Source organism: Caretta caretta, chromosome 1 (assembly GCF_965140235.1).
Source record: "Caretta caretta isolate rCarCar2 chromosome 1, rCarCar1.hap1, whole genome shotgun sequence".
Classification (NCBI taxonomy): Eukaryota; Metazoa; Chordata; order Testudines; family Cheloniidae; genus Caretta; species Caretta caretta.
The window spans coordinates 216,725,081-216,745,934 of NC_134206.1; the positions used below are offsets into that span (position 1 = coordinate 216,725,081).

The following is a 20,854-nucleotide window of genomic DNA, read 5'->3' on the forward strand; positions in this document are numbered from 1 at the left end:
ATGGAAGAGGGAGGGATTATCCTGTGAGAGTCCGGGGGGCCCAGGGATCTCCCCAGTCACTCATTGCACGGCAGCAGGGTAAGGGGCTGGGACACAGTCTGTGTGCCATGGGGGCAGCTCACAGGCTGCTGTTTAAATCATGGGCCCTGCTCTGTCAGCTGGAGTCAGCAGACAGGAATCCTCTGGCTCAGCACAGCCTGCAGCTCCCACCCAGGTGTCATTCGCCCCTAGATTTCACAGGCCATGTGTAAGGGGACTGTTGGCTCCTTACTGAAACTCGGTGGGGGTGTTTCAGTTGGCTAGCTCCCAGGACCAGAAGGAAGGGGAAGGATTGATAGGAAAGCAGGACCCTGAGACTGACAGTCCCCAGGAACAATGGGGAGAGGCCAATGCCCCAAGTCAGCCTGACTGACAGGGCGGGCTGGCTAATCAGGGAGTCAGGAGGACAAGGTGGGTCCTGTCCTCCCTGTGAGCTGGATTGCCTGGGTCAGACAGAGTGGGGCCGAGCTATGGAGAGAGCAGGGGCCTGAGCTGAGCTGCGGAGCAGAGCCGCGCCAGATCCAGAGAGAACCAGAGCAGCAGCCCGGGGGAGCAGGTCAGTGCTGGGAGCAGAGTCACAGGAGACCTGTGCTGGGAGCAGAGCTGCAGCAACCAGATCCGGAGGGGCCGGAAAAAGCAGCCCAGGGAGCTGGAGGCAGAGCAGCAGCAGCGCTGAGGCAGAGGGGAGCAGGAGCAGGAGCTGGGGCTGGGGCTGGGGCTGGGGCTGGAGCAGTCTGAAGCCAGGCGCGGTGAGGAGCTGAGGAGAGCGAGGGGGACCATGGGCAGCGGGCCCAGAGCAGGGAGACGCCCCCAGCCAAGAGGCCTGGCAGGCCAGACTTGGAGGGGGATCGTAACCCCGACTGGGCGGGGGCGATGCTGGGAAGAAGGGTCCTGCCACCTTCAGCCTGAAGGTGTGTGACCACCCCCAGAGCAAGTGTCCGACCCGCAGTATCCCTGCAGCACAGCCAGGGCCTGGGCAGGAGGCCTGGGACGTGTGAGGAACAGACTGAACTTTCCTTACAGTCCAGAGATGCTGTTTGTGACGTCCGCGTGCCACAGAGCAGGGTGACGTGTTTTCCTTTAACCTTTCCCACTTTTTCCTTATTTTTTTAAATCGATTGCTGTTTAATACACTGTATTTCCTTTGAACTGCATGTAATGATCAGTGGGTCAGGGAAGCATCCAGTGCAGAGAGAGCACCTGGGAGTGGGGACACCTTAGCTCCTGCCCTAAGTGACCACAGCAGGGTTGGGGGTCGACCCCCCAGGAATCCTGGGCCCAGCCTTGTCGGGGTTACAAGGACTCTGCCAGACAGGAGCGTGGAAGGGGAGCCCTTGACGTCAGGCAGGCCTCTGGGTAAAGGAAGGGGGAGCGAGGACTCAGATCCCTTTGCTAGCCCATTTCACTGGGTTAGTGTATAAGCAGGAAAGTTCCCCACAATAGTGGGACCATTCCCCTGCTTACTCATGGCAAGGAGCTCCTGTCCTTAGGCTACAGCTTGCAGCTCATCCTCGTGACCCAGCACCAGGTAAATTTTAACTCTTGATGGGAGCGGGGGATGTTTTACCTGTTCTACTCAGTGATGCTGTCGTCTCTGTCACACCTGCAAAGGGAAAGGGAGGAGAGTTGGAGTCTGGAGCGAGTGGGAGCTGATGTGCTTGTCACTGGGTAGCGTCCCCCTCAGATCTCCAGACATCACTTCTACAAACTCCCTCAGAGAAGCACAGGGTCTGTATGTCAGTGATTTAGGGCCCACGTCCCCCTATGCTGACTAGTAACAAACCAGCACACTGGGGTCTGTGATGGACGCAGGGGTTATGTGGGCTGATGTCTGAGCCAGTATGGCCCCACAAAGCTTCCACCCCCACAGCATCCATGATGCTTCTGCACGCAGGAGATGGGAGGGCCTGGCCTGTGACCAAGGGTGGGTGGGCAATTGGACCCATCCTCCTTCCAGAAAATTACAGCATGTAGCAGACACATCTCCTGTCACTCACCTGAGCAATTCACTGCAACATCTTCCTTATGACCACAGTTGCTCTCACCCCAGGGCTTAGCAGGACAGTCCCAGAGAGATGACTCTGTCCCTCTGCAATTCAATGTTTCTACCCAGATGGGACCAGTCCCCTCACCAAATACAGCCTCGCCTGGGACTGGTACAGCAGATCCACAGCCCAGTTGTTTACACACAACGTTAGCATCCGCCATATCCCAGGAGTCATCACAAACTGTTCCCCAGAAGCCACGGTACCAAACCTCCACTCTCCCCGAGCATCTGTCCTCTCCTCCCACGACACGTAACTTCTCCTGATCTGGAAATGCAGAAACCTCACATGTTACTGGGACAGCTGGGAAAGTCCTTCGGGACCAAGAGTGAGACAGTGAGAAGCAGAAATACCTGTGCAGCTTGTCGAGTTCGGGCAGTCGGCAAACAGGGTCTGAGATTTCTATGCAGAGAAAATGATTAACTGAACAGACCGAGAAGGGTGTATGATGTAGGAGAGGGTAGGGCTTATCTGTATATTAAACCCCTAAATTTCAGCAATTTTATAAACTTAAATCTAAATCTATTTTGTTTCATAGCTAATGGATTTGTTCCTCAGTGGATTCTCTGGATGTTGAAATCTTTATTCAGCTCGCTGCTGGTGTGTGCGTGTTTGTGGGTATCTGAGTCTGTTCCATCCACCCTGTGTACAGCTGCTCTTGACCCTGTTTGAAGGTAAACAGATTTGTCAGCTGAAACACACCCACATTATTGTGAGGATCCAGAGACAAGAAATGGTGGTATTAGAATTGAGGACTGTACCTATTGGGTTATGGGAAGTGGGCAGCTGCTCCAGCCCTGAAGGGGTTGGAAAAGCCCTGCAGAGGGCTGGGGCTGGGGAAGGAAGTAAAACCCCAGCTGACTGGGGAAAGTGGCGCAGCTGGGGGCCATGTCCCAATCAAGGCCCAGCTGGCTCTATAAAGGCTGTAAGCCAGAAGCCAAGAGAGACCATTCTCTCTAGCTCTGAGGGAGGGACTTGGCTGTAGAGACCTGAACAGAGGACCTAGTTTAGAGCAGGACTGGGGAAATGCAAAGGAGCCGGGGAGCTCCAGCCTAGGAGAGCCCCAGGCTGCGGACCTGGTAAGGTCTATTAGGTACGGGGGTTGCAGGGGCAGCCACGGGTGGGCAGAGGCAGCAGGTCCAAACCCAATTTTGCTGGTGATGAGTGGCTCATACTGTAGTCTGCCCCAGGACGCAGGGACTAGCTGGTGACTAGAAGGAGCCTATGACTGAGGTGAGGCAGGGATAGTGGGTGGGGGGGTTCCCATGGGAGGGGGAGACCCAGAACTGTGGGGTACTGCCAGGGGGCAGCACCCAGTGAAAGGGGCACCAGGGTCCTGGGAGGGACACGGGAGCCAGCAGCAAGGCGAGACAGGGCTGAAGAGGGCGCTCTGGCGGCTGGAACGCTAAATCCCAAGGACAACCAGCAGCAGGCGCTGCTGGTGAGTCTGCGCCCCGGTTACAAGGACTAAATGGGACTTTAGATCTGAAACAGACTCTCACCTATATGCACAGACCCCATTTTTGGGAATTCTGATCCTGACCCAGATTTCACAGCCTGGGTGTCAGGAAGCAGGGGCTGCAGCAGAGCTAGTCTCCAGGCTACTTAACGAGCGCCGCTGGACTGTATCAGGCTGCCTGACTGGTCATACTGCCTGATTGGTCAGCAGTCCAGCTCTTGAGTCCAGCAGCCACACCAGCATTCAGCAACTGCTCAGAGCATTTCCCACAGCTAAGATATCTCATTTTCCTGTCTTGTTCACTGTCATACTGTTACCTTGACCCTGGACTTACCCCTTGCCTTGCTCCAGGTAACCTGGTCCTGACCCTGAGCTCCAATTTCTGCCTTTGGCTCTGGCCTCTGGCTCTGACCCTTGGCTCCAATTTCTGGCTACCAGCTCCTGCTCTAACCACTGGATATGACTCCTGCTCCAACCACTCAGCATGACCACTCACGTCCTGTTCACTGACCTTGGGCCCATCTCTGATTGTTCATCCCAAAAGTACAGCCACAGAGATTCCCAAATGATGCTTGCTAATGGGAGGCATTTGCAGTGGTGCTGGAACAATTTTTACAGTTGGGGTGCTGAAAGTCCGGTCCCCAAACTTTTTACCTTGCCCCTTCTTACCCTGTCTGTGCACCCTCTCCCCCGAGTTGGGGCCAGGACTGGGCTGTGGATCGGGGTAAGGTGACTCAGGCTGGGACCACACCTTGCGGGGCTAGCAGCGGGACCCCGTGTCTGGGACCAGCAGTGGAGCGCGGGGCCGGCAGCCGGGACCCCCGCAAACTGATTAACCCCTTGCACCCCAAGTTCCCGTGCCTATGGGCATTTGTAAGCTCTCACTAGGTGATTGCACCGTGTAACACACAGCTTGTATGAATAACTCCCATTTTGTTTTCCAGGTGCTGTATTGAGAATTGACAATGAAAATATGTCTCACTACTGTGAATGTAAAACTGTCTCTACTGAAAAGTAAATACATTCAAAATTTCTATCACACCCTTTCAATGAGTAAAAGATGGAGTGGGTGTGTGCACAGACAGTTTCAGAATTACCACTGCAAGAAATATGGGTCTCCTCTGCTCGGTTATCACAGGACTGCTGTTTCCATATGCCTGATGGGCACTGCCAAAGGGACCTGTGCTGCTCACTGCATACAACATGGTCCAGCAACATGGGACCAGAACCTGCTCCATATGCCAAGTCTCTTGCAACCTGCCCTCCATCCCCACAGTTCAGCTGTTTGCAGACAATTGCTGGGGTGACTCCAGACATCTGATTGGAGCAAACACTGCCCCACGTCCCATTGTAGAAAACCTCCAGCCGCCCAGCACAATCACTGTCACTCACCAGCCTCAAATCCGTGAATTCTAGAAGGAAGTGCACAAAAAGGGAATTTAAATCGTCTGATTCTGAAATGAACTGGTGTGAAGAGTGAAATCCCAGCAATTGCTCATCCCAAAAGTATAGCCACATCATTCTGCAGGAGCAAGTGCAGAGAGAATCATTCTAAAAATGAGACTTTCCTGGACACCATGGGCCTATTAGAAATACAATGGTCACCTCTGAAAAGTCACCAGTTCCCAGTAGTTGCACACAGAGACACCTGCAATACAGCAGTGACTGCCCTCCTGTCATAAATATAAAGGGATGGGTAAACCCCTTTAAAATCCCTCCTGGCCAGAGGAAAAATCCTCTCACCTGTAAAGGGTTAAGAAGCTAAAGGTAACCTCACTGGCACCTGACTAAAATGACCCATGAGGAGACAAGATACTTTCAAAAGCTGGGAGGAGGGAGAGAAACAAAGGGTCTATGTCTGTCTGTATGCTGCTTTTGCCGGGAATAGAACAGGAATGTAGTCTTAGAACTTTTAGTAAATAATCTAGCTAGGTATGTGTTAGATTATGATTTCTTTAAATGGCTGAGAAAAGAACTGTGCTGAATAGAATGACTATTCCTGTCTGTGTGTCTTTTTTGTAATTTAAGGTTTTGCCTAGAGGGAGTCTCTATGTTTTGAATCTAATTACCCTGTAAGGTATCTACCATCCTGATTTTACAGCGGTGATTCCTTGACTTCTATTAAAAGTCTTCTTGTAAGAAAACTGAATGCTTTTTTCATTGTTCTAAGATGCAAGGGTTTGGGTCTGTGGTCACCTATGCAAATTGGTGAGGATTTTTACCAAACCTTCCCCAGGAAGTGGGGTGCAAGGGTTGGGAGGATTTTGGGGGGGAAAGACATGTCCAAATTACGTTTCCCAGTAAACCCAGATAGTTTGGTGGTGGCAGTGGAAATCCAGGGTCAAAGGATAAAATTAATTTGTACCTTGGGGAAGTTTTAACCTAAGCTGCTAAAGGTAAGCTTAGGAGGTTTTCATGCAGGTCCCCACATCTGTACCCTAGAGTTCAGAGTGGGGAAGGAACCTTGACACCTCCCAACACAAGAGAAATGCTGTGATATCCCCAATACTCCTGGGTGGGAACCAATGGGAAATGGTGACTTTCTAATCATGACCCCAGTAGGTAGGTAGAAGAGTAGAGTGACCATAGTTTCTCAAAGGGAAAACGGAACACCCCACGGGGGGCCCAACCCCCAAACCTCCCTTCCTCTCCCCCCTGACACATGGGGCCAGCCTGAACGCACCCTGCCTCCCACCCATATAGGGACAGCCTGAGGTTCCCCTAGCGCCTCGGCACATAGGCCAGCCTGAGCCCCCCTGCCACCCACGCGTGCGGGGTCAGCACGAGGCCCCATTCTTCCATCCCGCACGCACAGCGGCCCAAGACCCCGCTGTCCTCTCACGTTGGGCTAGCGTTGCCACTGTCCCCCCGCCCCCCACATGTTCCTCCGCACTCCGCTAGGCGGCGCATCCCACTTTTTTGGCAAAACTGTCCATGTGTCCAATTTGCTCTTCCCAACTCGTGATCCGTTGGCAAGAGGAAACGAGAGAAATGCCCAGTTTTGCCAAAACTGTCAGGACAACCAGGGCAGGCTTGAAAAAGAGACTGTCCTGGCCAAAACGCACTGTATGGGCACCTTACAGAAAAGACAGTGAGGGAGAGGCTCTATCATCCTCAGCTCTCTCCTCAAATGTCTGCCCCCTCCATTAAATCCCCTGGTAACCAGGCTCACGTGAGCATTCCCGGACCAGACCTGAGCAGAGAACTCCTGCATCCTCTTTGTGTCTGCAGTTGTGCTGGCCCCAGCCCCTGGAAGGACAGTCCCAAAGATTGGATTCATTTCCAGAGCAGTTCACATCGTCCAGCCAGATCTGCCCGGATCCTTGCCCGTAATGAGCAGAGGCAGTTGCATTGATGGCGCGTCCACATCCCAGTTGTTTGCAAACGACATTGGAGTCTGACAGATCCCAGGAATCATCACAGACCGTCCCCCAGCTGCCATTGTAATAAATCTCCACTCTCCCAGCACAGCGACCTGCCCCATTCACCAGTCTGATCCGCCTGCTTCCTGCAGGGATAGATCCCAGCTGTTAATATGCAATATGATGACAATTAAATACTTTCCATGCAAATCAATGATGATGCTACGATGGCTGAGATATTGAAATGCTTTTTAAAATCTGTCTTTAACAAGAAAGACAGAAAAGGAGAAAAGCTGAGTAAGGAAATGAGGAATACTTTTTACAGAGCACTATTGATAAACAGCATGTGAGTGTAAGGGCCTAATTCTGAATTCCTTACTCATCGGAGTAATCCTTAAGGGACTTGTCACATGGGTCAGAGCTATTTGTGAGACTAAGCGTTAGCAGAAACAGCCCTTACTCAAAATCTTGAATATTCTCAAACAACTCTTAAATGATAAAAAGAAAAGGAGGACTTGTGGCACCTTAGAGACTAACCAATTTATTTGAGCATAAGCTTTCGTGAGCTACAGCTCACTTCATCGGATGCATAAGCATCAAGGTGTTCAAGGAATTATTAGGCAATTAATTTCCCCAAAACCAAATATTCTTTTCAATTGTTACAGAATGGGGAGGGGGTGACACTGGCTGACCAGGTCATGCTAGAGTGTAGTTAGATCCGTTCACTTGTGTAGATTAAAGTAATGGTTAGATGTATACGTGTGTATTCAGATGTTTAAACTTCATGAAAACCAGTGGAATGTTATGGGTATTGTTTTTGCGTGTCTATTTGCGTGTCATAATGTAATGCCAAACATTTACATGATAAATACACGTGTAGCTAAATAACACATCAAATAAATTTTGTGAAATGCTAAGGATTTAAGGACTTTAACAGAAAATGCTAATTTCAAAGGAAATAGCCATTATGAATAAGGTCTGAGGTCAAAAATCTAAGTGCATTTCTCACTCCCTGTCATCAAAGGAAAAGCCCACCTGGGTAGATTGTCAGCTTGTTTTCTTATGTTCTTATGTGAGAAGAAGATATAAATATGGATTCAAAGAAAGATCCTGTATCTCTGGACTGTCTGGATTCTAACAGAGAAGAATAACTGAATGAGAAGACAGAGATCCCCAGAGTTATTCTGGGTAGCCCTGTGTGATGGGGTGAGCTCCCCACACTAGCCCTGTAAGAGCTGGGTTGGGCCAGGTGGGCCCAATCAGCTAATTATGCTGCAAACGGTGGAGTTTTAGGCCGGAATCAGCTGGTTAGAGAGAGTCTCACCTGTTCAGGAACAGGTGGGACCTATAAAGCCAGGAAGGTGCCCCCGGGTTGGGGCTGTTGGGAACGACTGCAGTAAGGCAGACAGCGGTCATGCCCTGGGAAGAGGGAGGAGTGTTTGGGGGCTGCAGGGAGACAGTCTGTAGTTATTCCCTGGGAGGAGGATTCTTGGGGCTGGCACACCCAGAGTGAGGGGGGGAACCAGAGTATAGGAAGCAGTCATACAATCATAGAAGATTAGGTTTGGAGGCCATCTAGTCCAACACCCTGCTCAAAGCAGGACCAACCGCAACTAAATCAGTCCAGGGAAGGAGCAGCGTGGGCAGGGAGAGGAAGCCCAGAACTGCTGAGCTGTCCCTGGACTGGACCACAGAGAAGAGGGCAGGCCTGGGTTCCCCTACCAGCCACTGAGGGAGTGGCACCAGGGCAGTGAATGGGAAGACGGCCTAGGACTGTTGATGGACTGAATCCCATCAGGGGGAACACTGAGTGACCTAGCTGGAGGGCTAAGTGACAAAGAGGATGCTGCAGGTCCTGGAGCAAGAGGCGCTGCAAACCAGAGTGAGAGCGATGGTGTGCAAACTGTGGATGGGCATTGGCCTCGAGAGCTAATCCTCAGCGTGACCAGGAGGAGATGCCAGACCGGCAGTGAGTGGAGTACCTCATGACACCCTGTAAAAGACTTTGGGGAAACTGACAGTTTATTACATCACTGCCACCATTTGGAGTTACAAACTGATTTCCCTGTTGTTATATTTTACCTGCTATAGCCTCTCAATAACCCTCCTTCTTTCTTCTTAGCTAATAAACCTTTAGTTATTTACTATAGAACTGGCTGCCAGCGTTCTCTTTGGAGGAAGTTCTGGGTGATTGGCTGGTCCCTTGGGACTGGGAGAAACTTGGTGTGGTGTGATGTTAGGATTAAGTGACATTTTATCACAACTTTCAGTTTGTCTGGGTGGCAGGTTAGGCGGTCTGTGACTCCATAGTGAGACTTGTATAGTGATCCAGGAGTTCACGTTTGTGACTGGCTTGGTGAAATCTAATTCAAGAACACACCACCAGTTTGGGGTATCTGCCCTTGTTTTTTGAGTCTGCCCTGTGTTAGTCACTTACAGTGGTGAGCCACTCCAGACAGCATGACAGCAGGTACCAGAACATTAGAGAAAAGGAGACTTGGTACCACTTTATTTTACAAATAAAGGGAAAGACAGGCAAATTGTCTCTGTGTGTGTACAATAAAGTCCCAGACACTTAGGGCCTAATTCTACCCTGCTGAAATCAATGGTGAATCTCCCACTGACACAGTGGGAATGGAAATAGGCCCTTAATGTGCTGTAGTTACCCTGCAGTTGGAATGGGCATGAAAAATATCAGTGCAGTAACATACAGTGCATGATATAGGGACATAGTTAAAATATCTGTTACTTGTTTACTTTTACTGTTGGACCTGAATGTAAATATATACCAGCAAAAAGAACAATAGAATTATTTTGTACAATAGTCATGTACAACCAAGAACAATGAAGAAATCCCATCACAGATTTTTTTTTTCGTTTTTTTTTTTTTAACCTTTAAATGAAGGAAAATTGCACAGTTATAGGAATAGGACTTCACAAGGTCACATTATAAAAGCAACTTTGATGTATTTCCTAAGTGACAGAGGGTTAGATCCACAAAGGTACGTAGCTACCTAACTACCTTTTTATAAATACATAATAAATAAATCACTACATATTTATTGAAGCAGGGACTTGACTCTCCCATATCCCAGGTGAGTGCCCTGGCCACCAGCTAGAATCAATCTCTAGCTTTTTTTCGGATTCAGTGACTGATTATTTGTACAAAGTGGAACATTTCCAGCAGGAGAGACCCACCCCAGCACAGTCTAGAGTGACTAGGGCACTCACCTGCGTTCACGTCCCTGCTCCAAATCAGGCAGAGCAGGGATTGAATGTGGATTTCCCACCTCCCAGTTGAGTGCTTTAACCACTGGGTCACGTGTAAAATGGGGAGATGAGAGAGCTGACCTGGCTTACGTGCCTAGCTCCAGGAGTGGGTTCATGACTGAGGTCCCCGAGCAGAGATAGGTGCCTACCTCTACCTGTGTGTCAGGGGGCTGAGGCTTCGATCAATGGTAGGTTGGCAACGAAATAACTTTGTGTATCTAGGCCCTACTCCCTTCCTTGGCATTTCACTGCTGGCAAATGTAGGTGGTTCCCTGTTCAGCTTTCTGGCTTCTGGTGCCTAACTCTCCCCATGCATTGTACGTGGAGCTGGGCGCGTGACTCATGGCTGAGGATCCCATTCAATGGCTAGGCACCTAGGAGTCAGGCCTTGCAACGCCCAAGGCCCTTGGGGGATCTAGCCCAGAGCTACTATCCATGGCAGCCTTGGTCAAAACAGGTTGCATGTGACTTCCTTTTCTTACTGTTGTTTTCTGATTCAAGACAGCATGTTTTTTATAGACTTTAACATAAAGAAGCCACTAGATACACAAGAGCTGCTTGGTTTCAGAGTAGCAGCCGTGGTAGTCTGTATTCGCAAAAAGAAAAGGAATACTTGTGGCACCTTAGAGACTAACCAATTTATTTGAGCGTAAGCTTTCATGAGCATCTGATGAAGCGAGCTGTAGCTCTCAAAAGCTTATGCTCAAATAAATTGGTAAGTCTCTAAGGTGCTACAAGAGCTGCTTGGAAATTCATTCTTTTCCCCACAAAAATGAATGACCGTGAATATTTTTCATGGTCCACAAATAAATTTGGGATTTTCATAGATCTGTCAAGTGATTACAAAAAATTAATCATGATTAATTGTGCTGTTAATAATAGAATGCCATTTATTTAAATATTTTGGATGTTTTCTACAGTTTCAAATATATTGATTTCAATTACAAAACACAATAGAAAGTGTACAGTGCTCACTTTATATTTTTTTATTCCAAATATTTGAAGTGTAAAAAATGAAAGAAATAGTATTTTTCAATTCAGCTAATACAAGCACTGTAGTGCAATCTCTTTACCATGGAAGCTGAACTTACAAATGTAGATTTATGTACAAAAAATAACTGCATTGAGAAATAAAACAATACATTTCAATTGGTATTCTGTTGTTTAACAGTGCAATTAAAATTGCGATTAATCATGATTTTTTTTAATCTCGATTAATTTTTTTTAGTTAAACGCGTGAGTTAACTGTGGTTAATTGACAGCCCAAGTTTTTCAACAAAAATCTGAACATTTTCAATGAAAACAAACTATTTGAGAAAATTTGTAATCTTATGGTGAAGATTTTTCACAGGAAAAAAGTTTTGATGAATTTTTTTGAACAGCTCTAATCCATAAAAATATGAGAGAGAGAAAGAGAGAGAGGTTGCTATAGTGCACTAACCCTATACCATGGCTATGCTTTGTTCTGTATATAATATATTTTTACTATAAATCGGTCCCAGTTTGAACCTCAGATCCACATCATTTCAAGGACTGCTGAGATCACAGCACAAGGTGGGGTGGAGGCAGGCCCTGGGGTGGGTCATGTTCCCATTGAACAAGGACAGGATATTTATAAGATTTTCACACTAAGTCACCTGAGCAAATGACACCAACGTCCTCAGCAATTCCTGCCTGGGTTGTCTCAGGCTGGGAGATGTCACAGAGAGTCAGACGAGTCTCATTTCCTCCACATTGGACACTTTTCAGCCCCATGGGGCCCCTTCCTCGCTCAGACATAGGGGGTTTATAAGCTTTCTCAGCGACTCCGCACTGGAGCTGTCTGCACACCACGCTGGCATCGTCCATGTCCCACTGGTCATCCAGCACTCTGCCCCACACACCATGGAGGGAAATCTCAACTCTCCCACTGCATCGGTTCTCTCCATTCAACAGTCTGAGCGCCTCAGAACGACCTGGGCTCACAGAGACAAAAAATATGCTGAATAATACTCCCTGCTGATACTGCATTAGAAATAATACACAGGTGTGATGTGAAACACAGGTTTCTGTGCTGAGTGGAAGGTAACTCTCACCGCTGTGCAGTGATACAGGGAACAGCCTCTTTCAAGGGTTTCATTTGTCTGTCTACTCAGAAATGCAGGAGGTGATGGAAGGAAAGAATTCCCCAGCTCTGAGATCGGATCTTGCACGATGTGGAATGCTCTCACCTCCCTAAGGAGTCAATGTGAGTGGAGAGTGCTCAGGAACACCTGGCAGATCAGGCCCCTGGTTTCCAAAATGGTCTGTGCAAAAGTGCTCAGTGCTCACCCCGCACATTGATAGCGTCAGCGCTGTGAGGTAGCTGTGATTCACAACAGGAGTCTAGTGATTGGCCTGCAATGAGCGCACCAAGCGCCCCACTTCCCTGCTGCAATTCCCAGATCCAGACTGCCAGGACACATGGCTCCTTTAAAGAAAACCCTGCCCTGTTTGTCCCCGTTCAATGTACATTGGTGGCCTGCAATCACGGCGTCAGCTCCAAACCCATAAGGAGCTAACACAATAAAGGCTTTTTTGCACTCAGCAAGGATTTTCCAGGCCAGGTCTGCAACTGTGGACGCTTGAGTTACCTTTCTCACGAAGTCTAGCTATTGGTTTGGCTGGAGATGATGCTGGAGAAGAGAGTGACCTCTGGGCAATGGGGAAGAAGATCCCATTTTTTTCTAAACATATATATTTTTCATTTTAAAACTTTGTTCACTGTGAGCACATAAAGATGTTGAAGTTCCTTGTGGGAGAAGCGAAGAGCCTTTCTGGTGATTAGGTCATCGGAGATTTATACAGTGTATGCGGCACCTTACATTTCAAAGGAGCCAAAGTGCTCCCAAAATGTGATCTGTAAACCTGTCAAATCTTCCTTAATATATAAACAGTTATAAGAATATACATACAGAGGACAGTAGTGACTCCATATTTAAAGATGAGATTAGTATTACACTTAAGACAGGTATTTAACTACTCTGTTTTTTGTTAAAGTTGTGTATGGTCTGAATCTCACATTAAGACTCCTATACTCTGAGCAGGTGTAAATGAGCCCTTAGGATAAGTAAGAATCGGGCCCAGTGTAATCTCCCCTTACTTCCCGCACAGAATCTCTGTGTCAGTGTGACCCACATTCCTTGTTCTGCAGCATTTGACTTTATTTCTCTGACAGGAAGCGAAAGATGCCATGGGGAGGGGACATAGATTTTATCTGGATACTCTGGGCCTCTGTTATGTTATGGGCAACCCCACACCCTACTCACCCTCTGAGGGCAGAGCTAGAGTGCAAGGGGGGTGGGGGAAGGTTATAAATACAGGAGTTGAAGGGCTTTTATACGCTTGAAAGGCTACAAGGGCACAGCTGCAGCTGTACCTCTGTAGCCCTTTAGTGTAGACCCTACCTATGCCGACCGGAGGGGTTCTCCCATTCCTATAGTTCATCCACCTCCCTGAGAGGTGGTAGCGAGCTTGACAGAAGAATTCTTCTGTTTACCTAGTGCTGTCTACACTGCGGGGGGGGGCGTGGGGGGGGGTAGGTTGGCTTAATGTGTCACTCAGGGGTGAGGATTTTTCATATCCCTGAGTGATTTAGCTGGGTCAACCCAGCTTTTTAATGTATACCGTGGCGAAAACAGCCCTGTGGACTCAGTGGCTGAGAGATGTATCTGCTGTGGGGGCTGATCCCAACCCCTGTACCACCGTGGATACAGGGCAGTGCTATGCCAGCTTTATTTTCTAAGGAAGCTCTCCATTGCGATAATGTTTGGTGCACCATGGTGTGGTCTATGGACGTAGAGGGAGAGCTGGGGCAGTATTTGTTGCTGTGGAGACCACAGAGACTATGGAACTTACATTTAGCTATCAGCTGACTGCTCTAAACTGGGATTCTGTCTCAGTTAAAGAGAGAGAACGGGGCAGCATTTGGTGAGGTGAGGATTTGTGAATTCTTGCCTGATTTAGCTGGGTTTATGGGGAGAAGACAGTGCTCTATGGAGTGAGAACCTCACAGAGATCCAGGGAACAGATATTGTAGAAGCTGCTTCCAATCCTGGTACCACATTGAATACAGGCTACAGATTTCTGTTTCACCAGCAACTGAGAGACCCAGTCAACTCTTAACCCAAGCCTAGGGCTGGAGCGCTGCTAGCTGCTAAGATCCCCAGACTCTTTCGTTGCTCACCGAGTTCTGAAGTGTTTGAAATGGCTGAGGTACTGCCATTTCTCAAGCTCTGAAGACCCACTACATGTTACAACCACACTGCAAAGCCTGAGAAATCATCTCTCAGAGAAGATCAGTGGGGAATGTGTTTGGATGTTCGTGCTGAAGTATAGAACATGTTAAGTTGTAAGAGAAACAAATGGAGGAAGGTCTGTGTAAGGAGAACCCATAGATTTACTTTCTTATAGCTTTTGTTGAAGTGGCAAAGAGTCCTGTATAGGCTTTTGTATATTGCCATTCCTAATATCTGATTTGTGTCCATTTATACTTTTACGTAGGGACTGTCCAGTTTGGCTGATGTACATAGCAGAGGGGCATTGCTGGCACATGATGGCGTATATTATCATAGAATCATAGAATATCAGGGTTGGAAGGGACCTCAGGATCTAGTCCAACCCCCTGCTCAAAGAAGGACCAATCCCCAACTAAATCATCCCAGCCAGGGCTTTGTCAAGCCTGACCTTAAAAACTTCTAAGGAAGGATATTCCACCACCTCCCTAGGTAACGCATTCCAGTGCTTCACCACCTTCCTAGTGAAAAAGTTTCTCCTAATATCCAAGCTAAATCTCCCCCACTGCAACTTGATGACATTGATGGATGTGCAGGTGAATGAACCGGTATTGGTGTGGCTGATCTGGTTCGGTCTTGTGATGGTGTCGCTGGTGTAGATATGTGGGCAGAGTTGGCATTGTGGTTTGTTGCATGGATTGTTTCCTGAGTTAGAGTTACTATGGTGCAGTGTGTAGTTGCTAGTGAGAATATGCTTCAGGTTGGCAGGTTGTCTGTGGGTGAGGACTGGCCTACCTCCCAAGGTCTATGAAAGTGAGGGCTTGTTGTCCAGGATGGGTTGTAGATCACTGATGATGCGTTGGAGAGATTTTAGCTGAGGACTGTATGTGATGGCCAGTGGAGTTCTGTTGGTTTCTTTCTTGGGCTTGTCTTGCAGCAGAAGGCTTCTGGCTCTGTTGATCTACACGTCTGGCTCTGTTGATCTGTTTCCTTATTTCCTCGTGTGGGAATCATAGTTTTGAGAATGCTTGGTGAAGATCTTGTAGGTGTTGGTCTCTGTCTGAGGGGTTGGAGCAAATGCAGTTGTACCTCAGCACTTGGCTGTAGACAATGGATCATGTGGTGTGTTCGGGATGGAAGCTGGAGGCATGAAGGTAGGCATAACGGTCGGTGGGTTTTCGGTATAGCGTGGTGTTAACATGACCGTCACTTATTTGCACCGTGGTGTCTAGGAAGTGGACCTCCCGTGTAGATTGGTCCAGGCTGAGATTGATGGTGGGGTGGAAGCTGTTGAAATCGTGGTGGAATTCTTCCAGAGTTTCCTTCCCATGGGTCCAGAGGATGAAGATGTCATCAATGTAATGTAGGTAGAGAAGGGGCGTGAGTGGACGAGAGCTGAGGAAGCGTTGTTCCAGGTCAGCCATAAAAACGTTGGCATATTGTGGGGCCATGCGGGTGCCCATAGCGGTGCCACTGGTCTGGAGGTGTATATTGTCACCAAATTTGAAATAATTGTGCATGAGGGTAAAGTTACAGAGCTCAGCAACCAGTTGTGCTGTGGCATCATCAGGGATACTGTTCCTGACAGCTTGTATTCCATCTATGTGTGGGATGTTTGTGTAGAGAGCCTCTACATCTATGGTGGCTAGGATGGTGTTTTCTGAAAGATCACCAATGCACTGTAGTTTTCTCAGGAAATCAGTGGTGTCACGGAGATAGCTGGGAGTGCTTATTCATAGTTCTTACAATGTTTTCTGTGTGCATTAAATGTTTGGTTTACTAAGGCCATGTCTACACTGTGGGTGCTACAGTGACACAGAACTTCACTGCAGCTATGTCGCTGTAGTGTGGATGCTTCCTTCAGCGATAGAAGGGGTTTTACTGTTGCAGTGGGTAATCCATCTTTCCAAGTGGTGGTAGCTAGATCAATGGAAGAATTCTTCTATTGTTGTCTACAGTGAGGGTGAGGTTGGCATAGTTATGTCACTCAGGGATGTGACTCCTATTGATCTCATTGATGAATGCTGCGAAGTGCCTAAACCCTTACTGAAAATGAAACGTAGGCTCTTAAATCAGTTAGGCATTGCCATGCTGAATGGAGCAACAGCAAAACAGCTGTAAAAATCTGGGCCTAGCCACTATGGATAGCCATCAGATGACTTGCCATCTATCAGCTATGGCAGTTCTCTGGTGTGGCATGGGGAAGCCGATGAAGATCTTTGGAGAAGCCTGCAGGAAAAAGGACCACTGCAGTATTTGTGTTGCATTGTAGAGGAGGATCTTCATCAAAGTGCCAGCTGCTCTCACTAAGAACAGGATCTTTGTGAAAGTTCCCAGCTGGCTCAAAAGCCAAGCTCTGGAGCCATTTGAACGCTTTCCTGAAAACTGAAATAGTCATTTCATTTGGCAAAGAAATGACTATTTCTATGAAGTGCTGTGGGGGATTAATGATCTACAAACATGCACACCCACTGAGCAAGCTCTGTAGGTGAGGGCTGCAGCCCACCAGCACCCACCAGGATGGGCAACGGGGGAAGCATTTTGGCCAGGAACACCAGGGCAAACACTTATTTTTCCAGAGAGTGAAATGGGATTGTAATGGCCCCACAGCATGGATGAGATCTCTGCGTATAGGTTGCTTCTGCAACACCAACCTCAACCTAATGAAGGGCTGAGTCAGCCCTGCTGGGACTGAGGGAATCTGTGAATCACAAACCCCAGGTTTATAGCACGGAGCCATTCTCTTTGGTTCACTCTAGTGTAGTGCTAGGATCCACCTTGCCACCCCCTCACTGCACCTCGAGGTGTCTCTGATCTGGGGAACTTAAACAAAGAAAGCAACATTCCGATACCCCTACTTACCTTGCGTACTGTAGTCAATGGGACTCACTCATGATGATCCTAAGCTGGCCTATAAACTGCACTATGACTAATACACACACATATACATTAAACTTACCTGAGCAAATAACACTGGCCGTGTCTCTGGGGGAGCAGGCTGGGTTGCCCAGGGCCATGCGAAAACAATCCCACAGACAGGGTTCAGTCCCTTCACAATGAAAAGTGTCGCTCCATACGGTTCCGCTCCCTTCCCCGAAATGGGCTCCTCCCAGGATCAACTCGGCGTATCCACAGTTCAGCTGATGGCAGAGGACGTTGGCATCTTGCAAATCCCAGTGGGAGGCACAGAGGCTTCCCCATGTGTCTCCATGTCAGATCTCCACTCTCCCGGAGCACTCGGTGCTGTTCACTAACCTGCCGCCCAGGCACCCTGAGCACAAGGGAAAGTGAGTGTCGAGGAGGTGCAGTGATCAGTGTTAACGGCAACGGCAGGGAGGGGAGTAGGGAATAGGAAGGGATTGTTGCTCGTGATCAATGCTAGCAGTTACCCTGTGGGGGCTGTGGGACTATTCTACACCTGCACATTCACAAACTGATACTCGATCCATGTCAGTTAGTGAGAAGGGAGGACCAGGGACCAGAATTTGGCTTCCTTGGTACATTCCATACTCAAGGCATCACAAGCATTTCACTGAGGGATCAGTTCCAGCAGACTTGGCTGGTGCAGGGACAGGGCTCCAATTTATGGGCCAGTCCCCACCTGGTGTAAATCAGCATAGCCCCACTGAGCCCAATGGAGCTTGGCTGATTGACACACTGTGAAGATCTGGCTGAGGATGCTCCTCAATCCCCAATCCTTTTCTTTCCCCTGGCAGCTGCTCACCTGAACACACCACGCTGGCTTCACTCCCAGGGGGACACTCAGTTGTGCCCAGCGCAGTTACAAGACAGTCCCTCAGGCGGGATTCATTCTTCTCACAGCCAAACTTGCCATTCCAGACAGGCCCGTCTCCTGTGCCAAAGAGCTGTCCTGCTGGAATCGACAGGGCGAATCCACAGTCAAACTGCTGGCAGAGGGCGTGGGCAGCCTGTAAATCCCACTGGGAGTCACAGAGGGTTCCCCAGGCGCCTCCGTGGTGAAGCTCCACTCTCCCCGAACACTCTGTGCTGCCATTTGCCAGCCTGTACCCACCGTACCCTGAGAAGAAGGAGAAGGGAGATCAAAAGGACATTTCTCTTGCACAATTGTATCCAAAGATGTGACGAAGGAGCCCCAGTGACCTGGGATAATTAACTAATAATTATTTCCCAGTTTACTGGGCACTTTGTAAATGAGGATGTTCAGATGTGATTATCAGGTTCTTTCAGTGCAGGCGTTATTGCTCATATCTGCCCTTTGTGGGAAGTCACACAACACGCACCAAACTCCGCCTTGGCATTTACTGCTCTGGGGTCAGGGTCATACCTGGGACAGATTGTCTTTAGCTGAGGCCAGTCTCTGCTTTGGTGGTTCCAGAGTGCTGGTCAGGAGTCTGGAGCGGCTGCCCCTAAGTTATCACACAAATGCCATGTGAAGAAACTGGGGTTCTCAAGGGTGCTGAGTCCTAGGTTATTGGAAGCTTATTGAATCAGAACAGTTGCACTCAGGGGTCTGACTGGGAATAACATACACAGTGGTGATATTCTAGCTCAGTGACAGCTCTGCAACAGTTAAGGTTGAGACCAGCTTTCCTTCAAAGCTAATTTTTTTAAGTGCTCTAATATCTGCCTGATTGATTGGATTGGATTGAAATACAGTATTTCACATAGGAGCACAGGGTTGTACTAGTAATCCAAATGTGGGGCCATTTCACCAAGGGGTTTCTGAGATACAGCTCCCAGGAGGAAATAAAACAGCTTATATTAAAGTTGACAGATTCTGGCGTTTTATTTTTGTACACAGGTAGAGATCAAACCAAGGCGCAGATCATTGCACCAGGGTATCAGACACTTGAGGGTTACCCCCAACAGAGGATATGGCATCCACCAGCCTTTGGGGAAAATCAAATTCAGATGTTATTTCAAAACGAGCCTGCTTCTCCAGTTAGGTGCTTGCGAAGGATTGTGCGCCTACACACACATCTAATAGACTACACTGAGCAAGTGCAGTGAGAGAGGATAACTATCTGGAAACCTGAAAATCCAGCATGAGATGTGGGTGGCTTTGAGGGTAAATTGTGGCCTTTACAGCTAGGCACCCCAACCCTGGCACTGTGAGCGCAACTCCAGCCCAGAAAAGAAACGTGATGTTAAAAAAGCAGGTTTATTGCTCCAATTGGTCTCTCTCATGGGGGATTTTGTTTGGTGTAAATATAATCTGAGTGCAGCAACATATTCAGAATGTGCTGAAATTGCTTTTGAAAAGAAAACAACTTCCAAATGTGAATGCTGACTGGGAAGGGGAGGGGTGATCAGGGGTGCAAGAGTAGGTGGTAACAGGGGGAAATGTTTGCGTTTTCAGCCAGGGATGTGTTTATTATGGGGAGGGAGACAAATGGGAATCGGTGGTAGGGGAGAGAAGAAGTTGCAGGGTGGGCTCAGGGAAGGGGGAGAGTGTGAGGATTGGGAGAGGAGGAGGGGAGAAGACAGGAGGGGTTGCAAACGAGGAAGGGTAGCAGAAAAAGTTGGGGGATTGAAGTAAGGCACATCAGCCATGAATTCTCCCCTTCCGTGTGTGTGCTGCAATCTACGGGAGCCCTATCCCTTTGCAGGCCCTGGGAGCAACTATACAACCACCATTATCCCCATTCCATTCTAACAAAATGTACAGGACAAGGAGGAGCACTGAGGAATCACATAGCAACCTTGTGGCCTAGTGGAAAAACCACTGGACTGGGACTATCCCCAGCTTTGCCACTGGCTTGCTGTCTGACCTTGGGCACGTCTGAGGTTCTGAGCCCCAGAAGATGGTGAGAGGCAGACCAGCTGAAAGTCTCTGGGCAAAGATAAAAGCTGGGAAAAATAGTGGTGATGTAATGGTAGGGGTCTACTATAGACCACCCGATCAGGAAAAGGAATGGATAAGGCATTTCTACAACAAACATAAATATTCAAAACACAAGATCTGACAGTAACAGGGAGTTTATCTACCCAGACATTTGTTGGAAAAGTAATAAGGCAAAACACTAAATGTTCAATCAGTTCTTGGAATGTGTTGGGGAAAACTTTTTGTTCCATAAAAGTAGAGAAAGTAACCAGGAGGACCGACATCTGAGACTAGATTGTGACCAAGATGGAGGAATTGGTAGTGAATCTGAAGGTGGAAGGCAACTTGGGTGAAAGTGACCATAAACGTTAGTTGTCATGATTCTAAGGAAAGGAAGGAGTGAAAGAAGCAGAATAAGGAAAAAGGACTTCAAAAACTCCAGACTTTAACAAACATAGTGAACTGATAGCTAAGTTCCCATGGGAAGAAAATCTTAGGGAAAAAAGGAGGTCAGGAGACCTGACAGTTTCTCAATGTTAAAGACACAACTGCAAACTATCCTGATGTGAAGGAAAAACAGAAAAAAATCGCAAGAGAACATTATGGCTCCACAAGAGCTC

General features: G+C 48.2%; 1 protein-coding gene and 1 long non-coding RNA gene across 2 annotated transcripts in view; one reads left to right on the forward strand and one right to left on the reverse strand.

The window, feature by feature from the left end:
• LOC142069401 (antigen WC1.1-like) overlaps nt 1–20,854 on the reverse strand; it is a 66,112-nt gene that overhangs the window by 12,257 nt on the left and 33,001 nt on the right. The window contains 8 exon segments of the mRNA XM_075120314.1: nt 1,607–1,642; nt 2,037–2,351; nt 2,438–2,486; nt 4,627–4,955; nt 6,737–7,051; nt 11,813–12,119; nt 17,377–17,699; nt 18,153–18,467. Coding sequence (XP_074976415.1) covers nt 1,607–1,642; nt 2,037–2,351; nt 2,438–2,486; nt 4,627–4,955; nt 6,737–7,051; nt 11,813–12,119; nt 17,377–17,699; nt 18,153–18,467 — 1,989 coding nt within the window.
• On the forward strand, nt 155–5,687 carry LOC142069411 (uncharacterized). Its single transcript, XR_012665233.1, has 3 exons — nt 155–595; nt 2,623–2,758; nt 4,488–5,687. It is a non-coding gene; the product is annotated as an uncharacterized LOC142069411 (long non-coding RNA).